This window comes from Lepidochelys kempii, chromosome 3 (assembly GCF_965140285.1).
Source record: "Lepidochelys kempii isolate rLepKem1 chromosome 3, rLepKem1.hap1, whole genome shotgun sequence".
NCBI classification, from domain to species: domain Eukaryota; kingdom Metazoa; phylum Chordata; order Testudines; family Cheloniidae; genus Lepidochelys; species Lepidochelys kempii.
In genome coordinates, this window is record NC_136382.1 from 175,386,660 (window position 1) to 175,409,577 (window position 22,918).

A 22,918-nucleotide genomic window follows, 5' to 3' on the forward strand; every position below is an offset into this window, starting at 1 on the left:
TGCTATGAAGATCTAACCAGTGTGAGTCATGAGCCATGTACCCCAATAAAACTTTTCTTCGAGGAGTGTGTGACCCAAACTTCCAATAAATCAGAATCTTACATTACTATTCCATAGATCTTTATTACTAGTGTTTTTAGTCGTCTCATGCTTCTCCCACAATAGCCATCAATAGATTTAATCAGTGCAGTCAACATATTACAACTGTCTTATCTGTTAAAAGCCTTGCAGCCCACCTTCCGATGGCTCAGAAGGTCATGATTTAAGACAGGATTCACACTCCTTAATTACCGAGCCAGCAAATACTATCTGACTGACTGCATGCTGTAGTACATTCTTCTCTGTTCGACAGGATAAAGGGAGGGAGTCAGCTGACCTACACATCCACTAAATCTACTGCCAGTTTAGAAAACATGTAGTTTAAAAATGAAACCCAGAACATTCTAAATTCCGGACTACAACAAAACTACCTTTATAAAGCAAGGCATTCAGTTTTTACCTGTTCGGAAATCAAAGCCTTCCGGTTGAGTCAGACCATCAATGATTATTTGCAGTGTATGTACTGTTGTATTTAGTGTTTTTGCTGCTCCTTCTATTCCTTCTTTTTGAATTACAGCATTTACTTTTTGTTGCATATCAGGTTTTCCTATATCATTTGGATTTCCTCCAATGAAAGTTAAAAACCTTGAGAATTAAAACAAAAAAGACAATAACCTGTAAGATCATAAGAGATATTTATATAGTCCTCAGTGAGGATTGAAATCTTGCCAAGTTTAAAGTTCAAACTATTTTTGAGCTCTTACATGCACAAAAACATCTTATTTTTAAAAAGTAACAGTAAAAAAAGCTTCTCTCTTTCACCTTAGCATAACTCAAACATTCTGCACTTCTCCATTCACCTTCACACTGAGGCCAAGCATGTAAAGTTTGAGTCTAAAATAACTTTTTCTGAAGGATATGAAGGACTGAATAGAAGGTTCAGAATAGAATCCGCTTCTCAGGCTTAACTTTAGGACTTGCTATCCATGAACCCTATTATTTCCAAAAGGATTTCCTATATTCATGATGATTTTATCCCTAAATTAATTAAATATTTACAGAAAAAAATGCAACTTACCATGAACATTCCATCAAAAAGTAAAAATTTCATCATTTTGTAATTCTTTTAATGTGACTTCTAATTAATTCAATTAAAATGAAAATACAGTGAAGATAAGATAATATTTGCAAATCTTACAGAAGGACAAAGAATCTTCTCTGGTTCTGAATTTCGTAATTTAAAGAAGAGGATGAAAAAGCTTTACAACATAATCTGTCGTCCATAAGCTACACATAAAAGTTGGCCAATTATAATTAAGTGTTCAGATACTAACAGAATAAAGTCACACAAGGGTCACTATTTGACTGATGTATTTCTTAGTCCACCAAATCAAGAAACTGCATACGTTGGCTTAATTATTTAAAACTGAAAGTAAATATATTATATTCAATAAAGATATAAACACCCTGACCATAGTTCTTGGGTTTTGAATTCTATAGTAGAGACATACACAATGCACAAGAGCATTGTTAGTTTATACGCCTAGATACTGAAGGAAATTAGCTGAAGAATATGCTCACAAACAAAGCATACATTTTTATGCTGTGTCTTACAAACATTTATTTTAGCAGTGACAATGGCTAAATATCCTCAATATCAATAAAAGGATGAGAAATTCAAAACGAGCGGTCTTTAAATACTTTTTCTATTATGAAAAACAATGCAATATTATGTTTATTAAATGAAGCTATCAGTCCTTTTCTTAAAGCTGTTCACCACAGATGCCTCTTAATTGCTTAGTCTTGGTGTTCTGTAAATAGACTTTTTTCACCAAAGAGAACTCTCTACTCGTTCAGTATTCACATGGGGTTTGATTATGCCTGTCCTTCATGAAGGTGCACAGTAGGGCAATTGGAAGGAACATGAAGACTTCCTCTGCTCTTGCATGTTCTCCATAGCAGCCAGGCACAACTGCAGTCCTTGTGCTCTAGGAATCACAGGGGTCTGCTCCCTCCACTCTCCCCCCGCAGGGTTCGTGGCCCTATCCCACAGCTCTGCACCAGCCTGTAGAACAGAACCTGCACATAGGATGGGGGAAGAATGGAAATATGCTGCACTCCACAAAGTGGTGTAGTAACCCACACATCCCCTGCACAACAGGGAACTGTCGGATGCATTCCACCCCCACAGCCCCAAGACAAGGTAACTGGTGGTGGTGTGGGTTGTCTGGACTGGAGGGGAAAAGAAAGGTAGTGGCTCTTTTAATGGTTCCATTCCCCTTTGGAGCTGGATGGGAAGGCATCACCTGAGCTGGTGGGCAGGCCGGTATGGCTCAGGTAAGCCACTGGCCCTGAACACCTGTGAGAAGGTATATAAACTCTGTCTCCCCTCACACCCAGATGAGCACCACCTATCCCTGCGGTTTTTGGTCTGCTGCTGGCATAGTGGTAGTCACCTTTTTTGGGACTGGAAAGGAATTTTTCCCCCACTGCCAGATTGACCAGGGCTGGATGGTTGGGGTGGGGTTTTTTTTGGCCTTCCACACAGCAGCTCAGGGACCTTGGGGTAAGTCAGGAAGCAAGGTTTTAGTTGTCACAACTTAGCAGGTGTTCAGTGCTGGTACTTATTCCATAGGAACTGGAAGTGAAGTTAGGGAAAGGCATACCCTAAAGAAGCTGGGGAACAGGTTTGGGCTCCTAACATCTGGTACAGTGAGAAGACAATCGCCTTTCCTCAGCCCCTTAACAAGGTGCGGGCGCCAGGGACCAGCTGTGGAGAGTGGGGGGACTGATGGCAGTCCTACAATAGGTAGAAAAGATTAAGGATGGAATCATGACCAGCACTGTATGAATTATTGCCGTATAGTTCCCAGATGAAGTAAGTTAATAAAGTTGTGGCCTAATTAAACCACATCCCTTGCATCTTGTCTTTCTTCCTGTATCTCTGGGACAATGCATTCTGGCACTCCCCTGCAGCTGTACACCTCCACTTTGCTCCCAATGCAGGGCTGTGCCTTAAAGGCACAATTGAGATAAGTATTTTGTTCAGCATGAAGTATTAGATTTCTTCTACCTGAGGGGGTCTACCTGACAATATAATGGATAGCCCTCCTCTTACGTGGCCTATCTTTGTATGTTATGTCTAGTTTTCTGCCATTAAGATAAGCTAATGTGTGAATCACTGACTTCCTCCCTTGAAACCAAAGACACTGCACTTCTAATGATGCAACTGAATGTGCCCTCTGTTCAATTGCCATTACTGCATGCTTTTGTGCTCATGGTATAGCTACACCATTTTCAGAGGGGGGTTGAAGAGATAAATATATGCCAATCTAATTACTATACAATGTTGCAAATCTTAAACTGATATTAATCTTGGGAGCGACTTCTTTTCTTTTTCAGAAAATGAAAACAAAGGAATATTAATAAAGGTAAAATGGCCTAGTTGAAGTCAGTGGCTAAACTCCCATTGACTTTAATGAGGCCAGAACTCCCCAGAACAGGGAATCAAGATTGATGAATTCTATTCCCAATTCTTCTACTGATTTACTATGTGACATGGTCAATTCAGCCAGTGTCTCTCTCTCAGCTGAAATGTGGATAATGTCCCCTACCTCATAGAGGTAGCTTAAGCAAAGGGATATGGTAGGTTTATAAATTATAATCCTAAATGTTTTTTTTCTAGATTTAAGTAAAACCTACGATTATAACATCTGAAAATTATTAGATAAAGTTATTTTCTCTGTTTTTCAGGTTATTTTTTCCTTTGAGTATAGTCAATTTCACAGTGTCCTGCCTGTAGTCAGTGTCAATCAGCTTCCCCTGTTATTGTGGCTCTTTCACACAGTAACAAGGGAGAGAAAAGCATTACAAAAAAAATAAATTTGAAAATGTGGCTAAAAACCCACTAAAACCAGCACAAGAATTCAGTGACAGGCATTGGCCCCTGAATCCTCATTAATTTTTTTTAACTGAACAGATTTCAACTTTTGGTGTTGCTTTACTATTTCTTAAGCATTTTAACTGGTTGGATAACAAAGTAAAGTAACAAAGCAAATGCAATTTTTATCAACATCATTATTGTTGTTCACGTAAGCATATTACCTTAAACTGACTGTAATTGTTATCCAAAAGCAGCAGCTCTACTAAGATGATAAAGGACATGTACTATTCTCCCTCTACCTGCAAAGAACATTAATGGGGCTGTATAGACAATACTGAAAATTTATGTAGGTCTGTGCAGTGTGCTCTGCACAGCACAGCTGAGAGAGAGCTGCTGACTGTTAAGTGCTGAAAGATGGACAATGCCACACCAGAACACCAGTGGCAGGCAACAGCTGCCTGAGCTTTGACTGACATGGCAGATGTAACATGACAATCCCTACAAACAGCCAGCCTCCTGACTCAACGTTCTAAATAATATATGCTTCACAAAGCAGACCTATAAACAAGTCTGCTGACATTCGTGCACTTGGCTTTATTTTACCACAAATGGAAATTCAGCCTGAGTACCTTCAAGTAACATTTTTTCACCATTAAATTTCATAGAAGTGCATTTATATTGTAAATCGATAACAGGGTACATTTCACTGTTAATAAATGTAACCACATGGAATGTTCACAGATGTACAAAAAATTATGTTCAGATCTTTCAAATGTGTAGATAATGTAATCAGGATGTACAGTATTGTGTGCAGATTTTGGGGAAGAAAAACAGTTAGTAAGAAATAGGACTCTGAGTAAGACCAGGAGCCTGATCCTTAAATCTTTATTCACACAAGTAATTTTCGGTTTTGGAATCCCGTTGAAGATAATGGACTACTTGAATGAATAAGGCTTACTCATATGAGTGACGATGGTAGGAGTCAGGTCCTAAATTACCAATCAGTTACCTGAATAATGTAATACAGTTAAGGTGATGAACAGCAATTTGGTTCCAGTTTAGGAAGGTACTTAAGCAGATGCCTAACTTTAAGCATGAGACTTACCACTGACTTAGATAGAGATATTCATGTTCTTAAAGTTACACATCTGCTTCAGTACATTCCTGAACTGGGGGTCTTTTCAGAGGAACTTGTCTTTGCCTAAATTCCTTTCATTAACAGCTCATAATACTGACAGCTATGACAAAACTAGAATCTTCGCAGTATTATAAAAATGCCCAACACCAAAAAATATAAGCACCTTCAATAGAAACAATAAAATTCTTATTTTAGAGATTCTCAATCCTTTAGGTCCTGATGAGAAACTAGATGCTAAAATATTTCCATGTAAAGTTACCTAGTGATTATCGTAATTACTGATGTAATTTTTAAAAAGAGACTATTTAATCTGGTTATATATTTCATATATCATTTTTCACTCAAACATGTGTGCCTTGAGGGCATTTTGAACAAAAATCAATATAAAGGACAAAGCTCTCGCTCAGCAGTAATGCATTGTATTGATCATCAATATTTTTAAATGTCATTGCTTAAGAACAAAGTTAAATGCTCTCTTATTTAGAAAACTTTCTTAGGGTTACTGCAAGGTCAGAAAAGCTATAGTCAGAAAAGAAAGATTATGATATGGTTAGAAAAAATAAGAATAGACTGTGTGACAAGCAACTTCCCTTACTATGGTTTTAGTTATGTTAAACACTTAATCTGGACGATACTATCTTTGAAATCATAATTTTAACAAGTTTGTAATTGACAGTTCCAGTGCTGCAAGAAAGCAAATTATAGACCCCATAATAAACAAATCTCCCCTCCTCTAAGTATTTTCTTGTGTATGCATGAGTAAAGTAACAAGTTCTAATTAGTAGTTGATATAGTTTAGCAGCAGCTATCATCTCTCTCTAAAAATCCAATAATGTTTAAAAAGTTCCACAAAAATTGATATGCAAAAGGTGAGATTCTTTGATCAATCTTATAAAGTAGGACATATTGCCTCCCTGTCCTCAGATACTGAATGTTTGAGTTAATGATGAATCCTTTTCATATAAAGGAATGTCAACTGAGGTAAAGCTACCAGAATCTTGTTTAAAAAAAAAAAAAATCAAAACTGCAGGAGGTTAGCGCATACGACTCCAAGTTCTACAGCAAGCTTTCATTTCTACAGCAGCCTTTGGGATGTGACAGAACATGCAGAAAATAGTCATGGCTAAGTCACTGATGTTTTTATTTAATACATAATTTCATCCACCTTACTCAGATCAAGTAAAAATGTAGCATAGATGTAACAAATAAGCACATCATGTTCTTTTAACATACACATCTGCATAAAATTATAACACAGACCTTGCAGTGCTTAAAGAAAACGCAAATTTTTGAACAGAATTCAAAGATCATTAGAAAAAGCAACAATTATTTCCAACGGAGAGTTGCAGTGCATTTAAAAACTATTTTTAAACAAGAAGAAACAGTAGTTCTTAAAGCTACATAAGGGTTTTAGTCACAGTCATTCTGTTTTATGTTATCATTTCCAGCAACACGATTTAAGAGCTGAGAGTACTGGGTTCATTACATGAAAGCAACACGATATCCCATTAAACCTGGTCATAGTGCACATATGAATTAATGGTGATGCAACACTATCACTTCTAAAACAAAACTTTGTATTAGCATGTGCAAAGTTAGATAGAATGTATATATATGCCAGTACCAAACAAGAGTTAAACTATATGGACCAAACAGTTATAAATATTTAGTAATAGTTTCAGGTAAAAAAATGCATTTTTAATTTATAAAGCAAATTAAAGATTTTTGTAGCGTTGCTAAAAAACAACACAACAATATAAATCCTCAATATTTCAACTACTGAATTGGATTATATAAATGTCATGTAGTATTTGTGTACTACTCTAAGCGAAGTTGGTTGCCAAGTCCAAAATTAATTTCCAAACATATATGAAAATATATAAATGGGTTAGACAAACACACTTGTATGAATATTTAACAGGTCTTGATATTTATATCAATAGATTTATTACGGCTGTCAAGCGATTAAAGCGATTAATTGCACTGTTAAACAATAGAAGAATACAATTATTTAAATATTTTTGGATGCCTTCTATATTTTCAAATACAACACAGAATACAAAGTGTACAGTGCTCACTTTATATTTTCTTCTGATTAAAAGTATTTGCACTGTAAAAAAACCAAGAGTAATAGTATTTTTCAATTCACCTAATACAAGGACTATAGTGTAATCTCTTTATCATGAAAGTTGAACTTACAAATGTAGAATTATGTACAAAAATAACTCCATTCTAAAATAAAACAATATAAAACTTTAGAGCCAGCAAGTCCAGTCAGTCCTACTTCTTGTTCAGCCAATCGCTCAGACAAACAAGTTTGTTTACATTTGCAGGAGATAATGCTGCCTTCTTCTTGTTTACTTCACCTGAAAGCGAGATCAGGCATTCTCATGGCCCTGTTGGAGCTGGCGTCGCAAGATATTTACTTGCCAGCTGTGCTAAAGATTCATATATCCCTTCATGCTTCAGCCACCATTCCAGAGGACATGCATCCATGCTGACGATGGGTTCTGCTTGATAATGATCCAAAGCAGAGAGGACTGACGCATGTTCATTTTCATCATCTGGGTCAGATGCCACCAGCAGAAGGTTGATTATCTTTTTGGTGGTTCGGGTTCTGTAGGTTCCGCATTGGAGTGTTGCTCTTTTAAGACTTCTGAAAGCATGCTCCACCCCTTAGCCCTCTCAGATTTTGGAAGGCACTTCAGATTCTTAAACCTTGGGTCGAGTGCTGTAGTTATCTTAAGAAATCTAACATTGGTACCTTCTTTGCGTTTTGTGAAAGCTGCAGTGAAAGTGTTCTTAAAATGAACAACATGTGCTGGGTCATCATCGGAGACCACTATAACATGAAATATATGGCAGAATGCAGGTAAAACAGAGCAGGGGACATACAAGTCTGCCCCAAGGAGTGCAGTCACAAATTTAATTAACACATTTTTTTTTTTAACAAGCGTCTTCAGCATGGAAGCATGTCCTCTGGAATGGAGGCTGAAGTATGAAGGGGCATATGAATGTTTAGCTTATATGGCACATAAAGTCCAATACCTCAATAATAAGACTTGTAAAGTATATGTATGATGTAAAAATATATATTTTAAATTATATATGTTGAGGCCAACATTTTCAAAAATAGGGTCTCTATAACCGGGCTACTAAATGAGCAACCTGATTTACAGAAGTGCTGAGAATCAAATACAGCATTTCCCAATATGTTGAATGGTCCTTCTTCAGCAAGTGCTTAAGTACTTTGTTGAATTGGGGCCACTTGTAGCCATTGGGCACTCAGCACTTTTGAAAATCAAGAGACTTATTTAGGTGCCTAAATAAGGAGATATTAGTCTTCTATTTTTGAAAATATTGGCTTGAAAGTCTGTACCTTAAGGGTAGCACCACTTATCATAAAGTGCATACTCTGCATCATAATCTGAATTTTTAAATTCCTAAACATAGGAGACTTATTCTGATAGAAGGGTTTCAGGACTGTGCGCGTTATATTATTGAATCCAAATGGAGTCCTGGGGGGGAACGGGACCTTATTTTTCTCCTTAAACAACTGAGAGCACATTCACTGCAGAATTTGGAAAGTCACAAGATTCCTTCTAGTTTAATTTGAAAAACCTTTTTACTACAGTACTATGCAAAATGTACTACACATTGTACAAAGAAATTGTAAGGGGTGGTTCTGGGCAAGGGCTATTCCTTTTTGCATGAAAAAAATATTTTACAAAAAAATTACTGTATTTAAAAGTTACCATATGACATTGTTTATTTTTAAATAAAATAAGCCAGTAATTCTTATCCACTACTCCTACCCAAATTATTCAGGTTTCAGAGTAACAGCTGTGTTAGTTTGTATTCGCAAAAAGAAAAGGAGTACTTGTGGCACCTTAGAGACTAACCAATTTATTTGAGCATAAGCTTTCGTGAGCTACAGCTCACTTCATTGGATGCATACTGTGGAAAATACAGAAGATCTTTTTATACATACAAACCGTGAAAAAATGGGTGTTTACCACTACAAAAGGTTTTCTCTCCCCCCACCCCTCTCTCCTGCTGGTAATAGCTTATCTAAAGTGATCACTCTCCTTACAATGTGTATGATAATCAAGTTGGGCCATTTCCAGCACAAATCCAGGTTTTCTCCCCACCCCCTCCACAAACCCACTCTCCTATTGGTAATAGCTTATCTAAAGTTATCACTCTCCTTACAATGTGTATGATAATCAAGGTGGGCCATTTCCAGCTATTACCAACAGGAGAGTTATGCTCAAATAAATTGGTTAGTCTCTAAGGTGCCACAAGTACTCCTTTTCTTTTTGCGAATACAGACTAACACGGCTGTTACTTTGAAAAATGACCTATAAAAACATCCATTTTTAAACAATGATTTTGAGGTACAGAAGTCCAAAATTTAAAACCACTAATTTTCTTTTTCTGAAATATTTTATTGCGTTAAAGGCCAAGGAGGATTTTGTTGTTGTTTTAAAATTCGGTTAAAAAAAGCTGTTCCCAAGTGGAGACTCTGCTTGCCAAGTTTCAAACCAGAACCAATTTTACGGCTGATTTAGAAACCCCTGAAAAATAGGGGGGTTTCATAATGGAAATACTGAGGTAATCTTTACTAATAACAGCACAAACGGTGCTGATATAATTGATTTATGGCATTAAGTATTCTTAACTCAAAATCTGTACAACTGCTGTAAAATAACTGGAAAACATTTTAACGATGATTTAATATGTTATACAGATTATCAAAACATTTTTTGTTCACGGTTTCCACGCTGTCAAAGCCTTGCTTTGTGATGCATTCTAATCGAACATCAAAATATGTTCAAATATTCTGAATTAAAAAAAAGAAAAGATAAAGAAATGGCCTCCTAGATCTTAAACCAAAGAAATTTCTGCCTAAGCCCATCATAGGCAGCATATTTTTCTGAAAAGCTGGGACCGTGTTTTAAGTTTCTGAAAAGACTATTTTTTGAATACCAGCTTACAGTGGCACATCCTCCTCCATACAATTAATACAGCATGTACAAGGTATTCAGTTTCTGAAGACATACTCTAAAAGAGCTGCTAGAAAAATCAAGGAAACATTTAGTAAGTCCTCAAGAAGTTAGAACCAGGTAACAGTCATATGCCTATAATCTGAGACTTTAGAAGGAAAAGTTTCAGAGTAGCAGCCATGTTAGTCTGTATTCGCAAAAAGAAAAGGAGTATTTGTGGCACCTTGGAGACTAACCAATTTCTTTGAGCATAGGCTTTCGTGAGCTACAGCTCACTTCTAGTTTCTAATCACTCAATGTAAACTTTTAAAAAATATTATATATGTATCCCATGGAAAATACTCATTGATAAGGATACTATTCTGTCATTGAAGTCACAGATTCCATGAATTTCTGGGACCTCCATGACTTCTTCTGAGCAGCTGTCAACCCCGGAGCCGCCAGACAGCTTATCAGCGGCCAGCCCCAGGGCTGCCGGAGGAGCGGGGGCGGGGAGGGATAGTGGGAGGGGAGCAGGGGACGCGGCTCTGGAACAACTGACTGGCGGCCAACCCCAGGACCGAACAGCTGACCGGCGGCCAGCCCCAGGACCGCTAGAGCAGCAGCAGGGCTGGAACAGCTGCAAGCTCTGGCACTGCTCTGTTTGTACCCCCCTCGGTATTTTTAGTAAAAGTCAGGGACAGGTCGCAAGCTTCCGTGAATTTTTGTTTATTGTCCACAACCTGTCCCTGACTTTTACAAAAGTACCTATTACAGAATCTTAACTATACTCATTTTTAAAGAGCAGCAACCAGCATATGTATATGATGTACACAAACTGCAACATCTGGCATGCAGGTTATATTTCAGTGAGATTGACAATTTAGGAATCTTATGCATCTGTTTATAGAAGGGGTTTAAATATGTGGTTTAGCATTATGCAAGTGGGAATCTCCTTTTGCAAATTGTACAATTGCAAGACTTTGGCTAGTATAAGCGGATGTTATTTAATGTGGTTGGCTACACACAGAGATTTTTCTTTTAAATGTATTTGCAAGATTGCTTAAACTAAAGATTTATGCCTCAACCATATTTTGTGCATCTATAATGCTTTTTGTTATCAACACTCAGGTTTGGATTCAACAATAAACGTAATCATATGCTTAATATTACGCACATACTTAAGTCTCATTGAAATGAAGTGTGTGAAGTTAAATGCTTTGCTGAATTGGGCCTCAGCTGGGTGTTATTTTAAGATGTGATTATTTATGTTTAGATCACATCTTTTAAATTTGCTGAGGCAAGGGCTAGGGATGACTGTTACAAGAGTAGACTCAACAGCCAATGCCTGTTACAGAGTAGAAATCAACAGCTAATGGGCAGTATCACAGCTTTTATATAACTGAATTTCACCCACTAAGGAGCCAGAGCTAAGGGCAGGAGATGATGCCCTGGGAGATGGTAACAGAAAATTGCTCTTTCCAGGGAGGGAGGCAGCAGCAGAAAGCTGGACTTCCCAGTCTCCACTTTCTGCCACTGAACATTTGTCTCTGTGTTCTTTCAATTACCTCCCTGGTTTGCACGGTTCCGATTCTATCAGGGGGACGCGTCACTAGAGGAAGGAGGTAGAACTTCAGGTACTTGGCACAGTGTCCCAGCATTTGCCAGTACAGTGAAAAGAACTGTTGGATTCCATTTAATAATAGAATACTCAGAATAAGTATGTTTATCTTACAGACTGTGAGAAGTCTTATGACACTGCTGCTTTGTTTACTTCGTGGCAAAATTCCCAGAAGCACCCCATTACTCTTGCAGGTTGTTCTGCCGAACAACAAGATTGATCTCTAGCTGCATATGGGAAAAAAAACCTTACTCAATTCTACTGGGGAAAAATACAGTTGCGGTGAAATGAATTTCAGTTTTATAGACAAATTAAACCACTCATTTTAATCCTCATCCAATGTTCTCAAAGGCTCTGGCGCACATTTGGAATTTATCATACAAAAATTAACCATGAAAATGTTTTTGATCTATAGCAGAATTCCAAAATTTTTTGAAACGATCAACATCTTTAAAAACAAAATTAGTTTCCAGGCAATTACTTTGATTGACGTCAACAGGGCTACTCATATCAGTAATGCACATAAAATTTAGTCCATAATCTTTCAGTTGCTTTTTCATGAACATAGATTCAGCAATGAAGAATTATGTCCTCCGTGTGATCCAGAGCTCACTCAAGTCAGTGAGACCATTTCTATTGACATCAAGGGGCATTGATCAGGTCCCATATACTTAACCAATGTTGAAGTGTGAAGTATTAGTAGAATTTTATCCTTAAACCATATTTACCCAACAAACCAGAATGAGTCTAGAAAAGCTGTTTTATGAATTCTAATTAATTACACAGGTTATAAGCTATTTTTAAAGTGCTGTTTTCTTTACAATCTTTCAAAATACAGATAAAGAAAAAAGAGGAGCTGGTGATTCAGTAGGTGGCAGTCTTTCCTCTGAATAACTGCAAAGACAGTACCTCATATGATGTTAGCAAGCACTAGCCTATGGATCAGATATCAAACTAAGGTCCTTACCACTTCTGTCAATTAAAGACTCCATGACACTTTTTATAAGATGTGCTAACCCTGGGGTCCCAGCCAAATTCTAAATCAGGTAATCCCTCTGGAATTTCAACTGGATATGGTGATTAAGATTCTTATTTATACTAAAATTCCTACACTCCACTTTCCACAGCAAGAACAGTATAAAGGGGCCTTGATGTAAATAAGAATAAAGATCTACTATTCTTTATTTTCTGTCTTTCTTTGGTTTATGGTGGTGCAGCATACTATTACATAACTGTTTTATTCCACACAAAAAATGGCTGTACTTCTGTTTCCAGAAGTGTTCCTTCTATATTCCTCTCAAATTTAAATAGGTGACATGGGTCTTAATTATACTATTAACAGGAGAACCAGAAAGTGAAATTGACTATAGGCAAAAGTGAAACTAAGTAGTCTCTGTTCAGTTTTCAAACTGAATGAAATGTAAAACGAAAATAAACAGCATGAATGCAGACAGGTAATTAGAGTTTAAAAATTATTTCATTTTTAAATGTACAGTATTACTTTTAACAATACTTATTTTTAAATCTAACAAAATCTCTTTAATGTTTTGAGATGTTGTGATTTGCCAAGTGAAATGAGGTCTAACAGTCAACTCAGGGACATTTCTCATTGTTTCTCTGTAACATGATAACTTTTCGACATTGCAGCTGATTCATTCCAAAATTTCAGGGAACGTTCTTCTACTCATCAATGGCCAGAATCCTATCGATTTTGGTGAAAAATCAGAAAAACTGAGAGGGAGAACGGGGGACACACACAGAACCCCTAGAAAAGGGAGAATGGGGACTGCAGTATGGGGGGCAAGGGGAAATGGGGGACACAAAGAGTCCCTGACATATAGGGAGAATGGGGGACCCTAGTACTGGGGAAGGGGACATAGATGGAGCTCATGGCAGGAGGGAGGGGATGGGATGGGGGTTACAAGGAGTCCCTGAAATAGAATGGGATGGGAAGGTCATGCACAGGAGGAGAATGAAGTAATCCAAGGAACCCCTAGTGTCTGCAATGCACTCGGCCTACGGAAGCTACAAAGTGTGCATTGATTGTGACCTTCTAGTAAGATATTATAGAAGTGCCAAGTACTTATTAGAGTATTACAACATTACTTTAAATATGGAATATGATCTTATCTAAAATTATCTAACTTTAAATGTTTTTATTTTTTGAATGTAACCATCCTACTTAACAACATAGAAAACACAAACTTGTTCCTCTGGACACAGTGAAATCAAAGAGTTCACAAGAACCCCGAAACATTTAACTGCCACTTAAATTAATTCCAGTATAGTTTACGAAAAGTACCTGTTCAATTTAAAAAATAAATAGGCACTACTTAGTTTATAGGAGGAGATAATGTTTTCTCATGAGGACAGGCAGAGTCTAATTTCAACCATAGGGTGATGATAGAGGAGATTACATCTTAAGTAAGCATTTACCAGCTGCTTTGCCCCCTAACAAGGGAGGCACACATGGTCTCTGAATTACTGTTTTTTGTAACCTGCAAGAAAAAAACATTTTCCTCTCTCAGCAAAAGGTCCCATGCTAAAACTTCCAAGTATTTGGAATTTAATATAGACATCTTACTTAGCACCTGGCAAGATCAGAATTTAATGTTAAAGGCTAATGATAATGACACATTCACAAATGTGTGTATACACATACGCAAACATATACACATTTATTTTAATGGTCAATCTTTATTGAACAAAGTCTGTTTTATTTAGAAGGAAATTGCTCTTATGCTTAGACTAGCCAACAAATTAACACACTGTATTAATTTGCAATTCGTGATTCTTTAGTACCATAGCATGATTTGAACTACTTTTAAGAATAAAGAAAACCATGGTTCAATTACCTTTAAGCAAAGACTGTATGGAGACCAGAATCTATAATAAATTCATTATTAACTAGACACTTTTTCTGTTAGTTTACTTTGCTAAGCACAAGTTACACTTACCTGAAATGAGGGCTTCTGGATTACAGTGTAAACTTCTCTGAAACCAGATTTATTACTAACAAACGGCCCCTCTTTGCTCTCATGAATAGTAAGGTGCTGAAGGTTCCACTGAGATAATGCCAAGCGAGGCTGGGCACAATCAGAGACACTGAAATGTGTTTGCCAGGTATAAAGTGGTGACATCCAGCTGCAGTAACACCTAACTTAACTCCCACAGATTTGCTGAAAAGAATTCTACACCTACTACTATCATCACCTGGTGGCATTGCAGGAGAATTTAAATGTATGGAGAAAAATGGAAGGGAAATAATACTGCACAAAAAATTAGGTTACAGAAAATGCAAACACTGCCTTTTTTATTTATTCCCATAATATACAAGATGGGGCTGGGACAAAGAGACAATTTTTCAGATTTACAGAACAATCAGCAGTTTGCTTCTGCACTTGATCAAGCAGAGAACCTGAATGTTATGGGGTGTGGCATAATGGAGCTGGCAAATGGACAGGAAGGGGCTCAGCATTGGTGGCAAGGTGATGAGAGTCACACTTGGAAGAAAAGGTGACAGGGCTAGTGGGAAGAAAATTCGCTAGTATTGTAATAGTCGGTATGTCCAAAGATACACTATAAGGGTACCTTAAGTTCACTAGTGCACTGTGTGTGTTCTAGGTAAACTTTGGAACACATTTTCCTCACTGAAATAAAATTACAAAAACACACTATTTAATTTTCTGAAAGTAGCCCTTTTTTGAAAAATGAGAAAACCTATAAAAGGACAAACAAAATAGATTCCAAGTCCTTCACTCACATGAGAACTCCCTCTTTTGGGGAAGGGTGAGATTAATGCACACATACATTAACACATGTATTTTGGGTCCCCAAAACTAAGAAATTTCTCCATTATGTAAGAAAAATCATAGCTCACTGTTTAAAAGACTAATTTCATAAACAGCTCAGAAACTCTGCCATTGCTTACCTTTTTGCAACGTCATATGACTCTGGGTGGATACAAGTTTGGTCCAAAGGATTTGGCCATACTACAGTGTTTGCTGCTGGATTCCTCTTTTTTTTGCCCTGTTTCTCGCTTATGACTTGAACATCTGCTTTAGCCATAAGTGCATGACCTTCTGCTGCAAGCTTAGTTTGCTGAGTGCTGTCAAAATTCAAAGAGACACAGTTCTTGGTATATGAACACCCTTACAAGTGCCCACACACACAGACAGTGATCAGCTTTTGCAATTTGTTCATTCCATAAAGATTCAGCCCTTAATCATTCATTTTTTTAAAATTACAAAATAAGATTGTGTTCTGGCTCCTTCTCATGGGAGGGAGAGAGTAAAAGCATAATACGATACTCAATATAAACTATTCAGAACGTGAACATACGAGCCTTTGTTAAGAAGTATTAAAATGGCACAGCAGCACATTCACAAATCCACTTAAAAAGTTATGGGAAGTGTCTCTCTCTGTTGCATCCAACTGCTGAACAATGCAGGGGTTACAGGCAATAGAAAATAGCAACAAATGAAACAAACAAAACCACACTGATTTAACATGTTAAATTAGAGTAGAGGACTTACTTAGAAATAAATCTTGGTGCTAAGCACAAGACAATTGACTTCCAGTTTTGCCACAGACTGTGTACCTTTGGGCAAGTCATGTGACACACAGTTTCTCAGTCTGTAAAATGGGGGCAGTTCTATTTCCCTACTTCACAGGGTGCTGTGAGGACTACTTCATTAATATTTATAAAACTTTCAGATTTGCAGATGGAAAGCACTGCAGAAGTGGGAGCATCCATATACTATAAATTAAATAGAATATTTTTGTCATCCTTTGGAGCCAGACACTATAGTTATATATTACTGTTTAGAAGTCTATCTCCCAGAGAAATACACCTAGGGTGATATTGTGAGGAGCAGGCCAAGGTATGGGGGTGGGGAGCCTGCAGTGGCCTTAAGCCATGTTTGTGCCCTTCCAATCCTCGGCTGCTCCAGGGTCAGAGCTCCCCTGGTGTAATTTAGACAGCCCTGTGGGAGAAGTGCTACCCAGAATGTCTGCAGAGCTACATGCTGTAGCCCTGCCAATCACATCCTCCCACCCCGCAGCCATGGTCCCTATGCTATGGCTTGTAAGGAGGTCCTCTGAGAACAGCATAGAGCTGTCTGTCTCAGTTTCTCTGCCAGGAACTTCTTTCTCAGCCAGATCTTGGGCTTCTAGAAACGCTTTATGCTGCTCTGGCCCCATTACCTGGTGTAAAAGGGATGGAGCAGGGATGACAATCTCACCCATAAAGTCATATTAATGTATCTTAATTGTAGTTTTCATGTGACCTACCCTAACACTGTCTTAATAAAGTAAGTATAACCTTCTCCAAATATTGCATGAACTTCCTTAAACCTTTTTTAAAGAAGGGAAAATGTGTATGTAGAATTTGCACTTAAGCGCTATTAGTATAATGTTATTCATACATTTCTAACTAGACAAGTGCAAGTAAACACAAAAATGAATTTTTCTATAAGCTGATGATGTTTTCAGATAATATTTAGTTACCGCATTGATCAATTTTGCGGTTTCACAGTGAAATGTATTAATGATGTACCACTGCTAGTGATGTGGTCAGTGAAAGTGCTCATTTTAAAAGAAAAACAGCAACAGAAAATACTAGATAGATACAATATGGGTAAGTTAATGTTATGGGGTAACTTATTTTGTTCTGTTTTGTTAAAACATTCCAGACTTTTCAATAGTTGATATTTAATCTTGAATGTTGCTGTGACGTTGCACCCCATAATGCTTTATGGAAATATGCTTATGAATGTAAATAGACATAACTGGAATATGTTTTATGCTACATACGCCATGTAACATACCTCGGCAAAGGTTATGATCTGCTGAATATATTCATCCTATTTGTATGCATGTATCATTTTTGTATTCAAAGTTATGAATATTGACTGTGAACTTGTTTGATTTTAAGTAGCTTAGTAAGGCATTTGGGCAGCTTCTTTAGAAAGGAATTTGCAAGTTAAGTGCCCAATCAAGAAACACTTAATGGACAATGGATCTTGGATGGCTCCAATCCACATAAGAAGTCTACTTGAGGACGTTCAAGGTAGCATGTGAACCATGGCTACTACCTGTAAGTTCTGAGTCATAAAAAACTCTATCTTGTAGCTGGGACTCTACACAGGGAGAGGGAGGGATGTCCACCCACAGGAGAAAGTCTATTTAAACCCCTGGGACACCCCTCCACTTTGTCTTCAGCTGGCTCAAGAGATAGTCTCTCCATCCCCAAAGGATACCTGAAAGAAACTGGAACAAAGGACAGTAACCACGGGGGTGTGAGTGATTGCTGGACCCAGACTAGAAGGAGGCTAATCTGTAAAAGAAGCTTACTGGAACACCTCTGAGGGTGAGGTTTCATCTATAATCACTTTCTTACTGTATTAGGCATAGACTTGTGTGTTTTACTTTATTTTGTTTGGTAATTTACTTTGTTCTGTCTGTTACTACTTGGAACCACTTAAATCCTACTTTTTGTATTTAATAAAAACACTTTTTACTTATTAATTAACCCAGAGTATGTATTAATACCGGGGCAGGGGGCGGAGGGGGGGAGAACAGCTGTGCATATCTCTCTATCAGTGTTATAGAGGGCGAACAATTTATGAGTTGATCCTGTATAAGCTTACACAGGGTAAAACAGATTTATTTGGGGTTTGAACCCCACTGGGAACTGGGCATCTGAGTGTTAGAGACAGGAACACTTCTTAAGCTATTTTCAGTTAAGCCTGCAGTTTGTGGGTCATTGTTCAGATCTGGACCTGGGTTAGCAGCAGGCTAGTGTGTCTGGCTCAAACCAGGCAGTGTTCTCAAGTCCCAAACTGGCAGGGAAAATGACTCAGAAGTTGTCTCAACTCAACACATCAGTTAGCAGTTCCCAAGGGGTTTTCTGTGATCCAACCCATCACAGCTGCACTGGTATGAGATTTTTCTATTTCATTCTCCACTTTTTGTTTGTTTTGTTTTTAAAGGGGAAAATAATCCAGAGCTATTTAAGTACTTGTAAATTCCTTGACCCTAGGCTTATGCTAAAAGATTCCTGTACGTCTCTTCCATGCAGAGCTTATCAGCTCTACAGGGTCCTTACCCACAACAGCTACAACAGAGATGTCCTTAACAGAGTCATTTTTGACTAACCTATTAAGTTCCTGTGCAGCTTGCAGGCTTTAGTAACTCTACCACTTTTGAAAATGGACTGGACTTGAGTGTCTTAACAGCTATCTTTAATGGAGCCTGAAAATGTCTGAAATTGAAAAGTTTTGCAGATTTATCTATTTTGGAACTTTATACCTTTATGGTTTTACTTTTTTTGTCTCAGTGAAATCTACAGAACAATCCAAATCAGAAGTGTTTAGGTGTCAGATGATTATGAGTTATCTGAGCAGTGAGATCAGATGGTTAAAAATATTTTTTCACTCAACTAGCTGACAAGTTTTTGCTCAAACCAGAACTAAGACAAAACCTGGGAAACCCCGGGAAACCCCAGGCCAAAATAAAGTAGTTTGAAAATGTTTGGAACACTACAAAAACTTATGGTTAAAATTATTACCACTTCAGAATAGTCACTAGGCATTTTATAATGCATTTATGAAATATACTAGTTATATCCTACATTCTCAATGAAGTAAGTTCAATCAATTATTTCTAGAGATTTTTAAGAACTATTCAGATATTGAACAAGCTGCAAAGTCACAAATAGCTCTAGGCCTTGATTGTCCCTACTGGTAAAGGGAGTACTAACTGGACACACCATCTGCCTGAGTGGTGCAGCTACATCCTGTGCCGGGAGGAAGACAAGAAAAGAGACTTGCCCTTATGTGAGCTATGCTTTTGTCACTGCCACCCTTCCCTGGCGATTCCACCAAGTGAGGGCAGCTTTAAATTATGATGATTAGGGCATCATCTGATTTCTCAGAGTGAAGTCTCCCTAGATATGAATTGCTCATCTCATATCTTTGTACCCAGACCACGACCTGCCCAGCGCTGCCCACCGTTGTGGCAGTGTGGAACAGCTCTGGGCCCTCCACCACTCACACATTGGTTTCCATCAGTGGAGTGATTCAAGCTCTTGAATCCCAGAAAGAAGTTTAGACTGTTAAACTTTTTTCAAATCAATATTTTAAGTGAGAACTGCTATGTTTTTGTTAATTTGCCAAATATAAAACATGGGAACTAGCACAAATAAAGCTCTAATGCTGATGGCCTAGTGACAGAGAAAACAAAAATAACGTACTGGCTTCTGATCCACTACAGCATATCTTTTATTGGTTGGGCCCACCAGAAATGTTGCAGAAGCACAGCAGTCAGGGCCTAATTTTGACTCAGGTCTTTCAATGCAGCACCTGATTTTGCAAGACTTGCATTGATAGGCATCTGTTTATCTGATATCAGGATTAGGCTCCCGGCCTCCGTTAGGAAAATATAATACACAATGCTCTTAACACTCCACTACTGCGCTGTTTGACAAAATATTGACATATGCCTGTCTTCTCTGTTAACATCATTTTTATTATTAATAATTGGTACTGCAGTAGCGGCACCAATGGGATTGGGGCCCCATCGTGCATGTGAGGTACTGCATACCAGTATTAAAAAATGACAGTACTTGCCCCAAAGAACGGACAATCTAAACAATCTTTCCTGCCCAGATGACAAGATTAAAAATGTCTGAGAATGAAGATCCTGGATTCTCACACTGACTACCACCCATCATTGCACTTCCACAGCACCTGCCTTCCAAGAATATTGATGTAATTTATAAACAATTATGCATTAAAGACACCCCTGTGAGTTATCAGTATCTTACAGATGAATTTGCCCAAGGTCACCAATGAGTCAGTGGCAGAACAAGGAGTAAAATCCAGGAATCCTAATTCACAATAATGCGCTATCGCTAAGGCTACCATTTTGTCACGGAGGTCACAGAATCCGTGACTTCCAAAGACCTCTGTGACTTCAGTCCTGGTGGCTGGGAACTGAAGGGCCCTGCCGTCACCGTAGTGGAAAAGAGCTGTGTGGTACGTCACCCACTGCCTGAGGCAATGGGCCCCCAAGCCGCCATGGACAATGGGGGTACTCACAGCTCCCTGCCAGCCACGGCAGGGCGATCCCCACAGCTCCCCCCAGCCAGGGCAGAGCAGGGGGTTCCCCGGCAGCTCCCCGGCCGCCGCAGTGGGGCAGAGGGATTCCTGGCAGCTCCCCACTGTGGCAGAAGCAGGGGGATTCCTGCAGCTCTCTGTCGCCGGGGAAGGAGGACCCTGCAACTTCCCGCCACGGCGAGGAGCAGGGGGACCCTGGAGCTCTGAGTCCCCACAGGTGGTCGGGGCCTTGGCTCGCCCAGCCACTCTGCAGCTGCCCAGCCGCTTCCCATTTTGTCATGGATATTTTTAGTAAAAGTCAGGGACAGGTCATGGGTTTCCGTGAATTTTTCTTTATTGCCCGGGACCTGTCCATGACTTTTACTAAAAATATTCATGACAAAATCTTAGCCTTAGCTATAGTCAACAAACCCATTAGACACTCAGTCAGCTCTGCTTGGTTGCTGCTTTGAGAAGGAATGGGCTTTTGAATGCATGGTTGTTACTGAGTTTAATTCACACCTTAGTAATTACCTGCAAAAGGTTCTTATGTATTCTTGGTTAAACCTGATGAATCCAGCGCACTGTTGAAAGGATTTTGGACCCAGTCCTTTAACTTCCTTGAGCTGTTCCCGACTTATAAATGGTCCGTTCTTTTCTCGCCATTCAATTATATTTTTAGCCCTATTAGCATTCAGTCCTGCAATATGTCTGAGAAGCAAAGTTTTCAAAATATATTAGTTACAAATAAATAATGACTAGTGCAGATACAAATTAAAAGCAAGAATACAAACTGCTCCAGGAAATCTGGGCCAGATAACTCAAATGTCAATACACTAAACTGTTTGCAAAAGTAGTGCAAGACCAAAGGCTGAAGGATCCATCTTCACATGATCCTGCAAAAGGATCCCACTGAAGCCAACAAGACTCTGGACTATCTGGGTATAAGGGTCTGTGTGGGAGGATATTTCTGCAGGATCAGACCCAAATCTGCATTCAGGTTCTAAGTGAATGGAAGCAGAGAATTCTTCATGGAGTGTCACTGATAGTTGTTCCTAAAGAAATAGCACCTGAAATTGATGCGAAAGACACAAAATAGCAAAGAGAAGAAAAATTTCCCCAAAACAGTCTCATCCTTCATGCAACAAAAGTTGGAATAGATTGACAAACTCAGCATTGCTGAAATATCAGAATTATAAGGAGAATTTGAAACGTAACAACTCACAAAGTAAAAATACTACTAATTAAGAATGGAAATTTTGGCAAGTCATTCTTAGAAATGTTAAGAAGTAGATCATGATTTTAAGCTCTTGACTAGGCAGTGGATAGTGCATGGCAAGTCAGGGTGTTAGACTCTCCAATGAACTAACTTATTGCATACTATCTCAAAACAGGGAACCTGCAACAGTTCACTGAAAGTTCCACAATGCACTCTGACGTACTCTCATTTCACATTGGCTTCAACAGCTCTTCTTGAGGACAACGGTATATACCTCAAATACACAGCTCATAAAATTTCCACTGATCTTTAGTAGGCCTCAGAGAACATATCTAACTTCTAACGGCCTGCAGAGATATAACGTGCCTTGTAAATACAACAGGTGATGATAAATACATTTAACATAACACACACCTGAGCAGTAAGCAATGCTTGTAATCAGCCTGTCTGGGATGCACTGTTTTCTACAACTTAGGTCTCAGGGATACTCACTGCTTTTCGACACAGTGCCTCAGTGTGCGCTATAAAGGGTGTGAACTGCAGAGCATTTGTGCTCTGGCTGCCCCATGTAGACCCTGCTGGCTTGAACTACAAGGTACCTAGTGTGTGTTAATGTAGTCCTGTTTGAAACAGAATGCAACATACTAATGCACTCTACAACTTGCATCTCTGTAGAGCCGTGTAGGTAAGTCCACAGAAGCCGAAGAGCGTATGGGGGGGGGGGGGGAGGGAGAAGAAGAGACAGGACAACATGATGATAGTCTTCAAGTACATAAAAGGTTGTTATAAAGAGGAGGGTGATAAATTGTTCTCCTTAATCACTGAGGACACGACAAGAAGTAATGGGCTTAAGTTGTAGCAAGGGACATTAGGAAAAACTTCTTAACTGTAAGGGTAGTTAAGCACTGGAGTAAATTGCCTAGGAAGGCTGTGGA

General features: G+C 38.5%; 1 protein-coding gene across 1 annotated transcript in view; it reads right to left on the reverse strand.

Annotated features, from left to right (window-relative positions):
• The window catches only part of SRBD1 (S1 RNA binding domain 1), a 227,030-nt gene that overhangs the window by 6,527 nt on the left and 197,585 nt on the right, over nucleotides 1-22,918 (reverse strand). The window contains exons 20-22 of the mRNA XM_073339107.2: nucleotides 21,299-21,475; nucleotides 15,598-15,774; nucleotides 500-684 (exon numbers count right to left, since the gene is read on the reverse strand). Of these exons, the coding sequence (XP_073195208.1) occupies nucleotides 500-684; nucleotides 15,598-15,774; nucleotides 21,299-21,475 (539 nt within the window). The remainder of the gene's footprint in view (nucleotides 1-499; nucleotides 685-15,597; nucleotides 15,775-21,298; nucleotides 21,476-22,918) is intronic.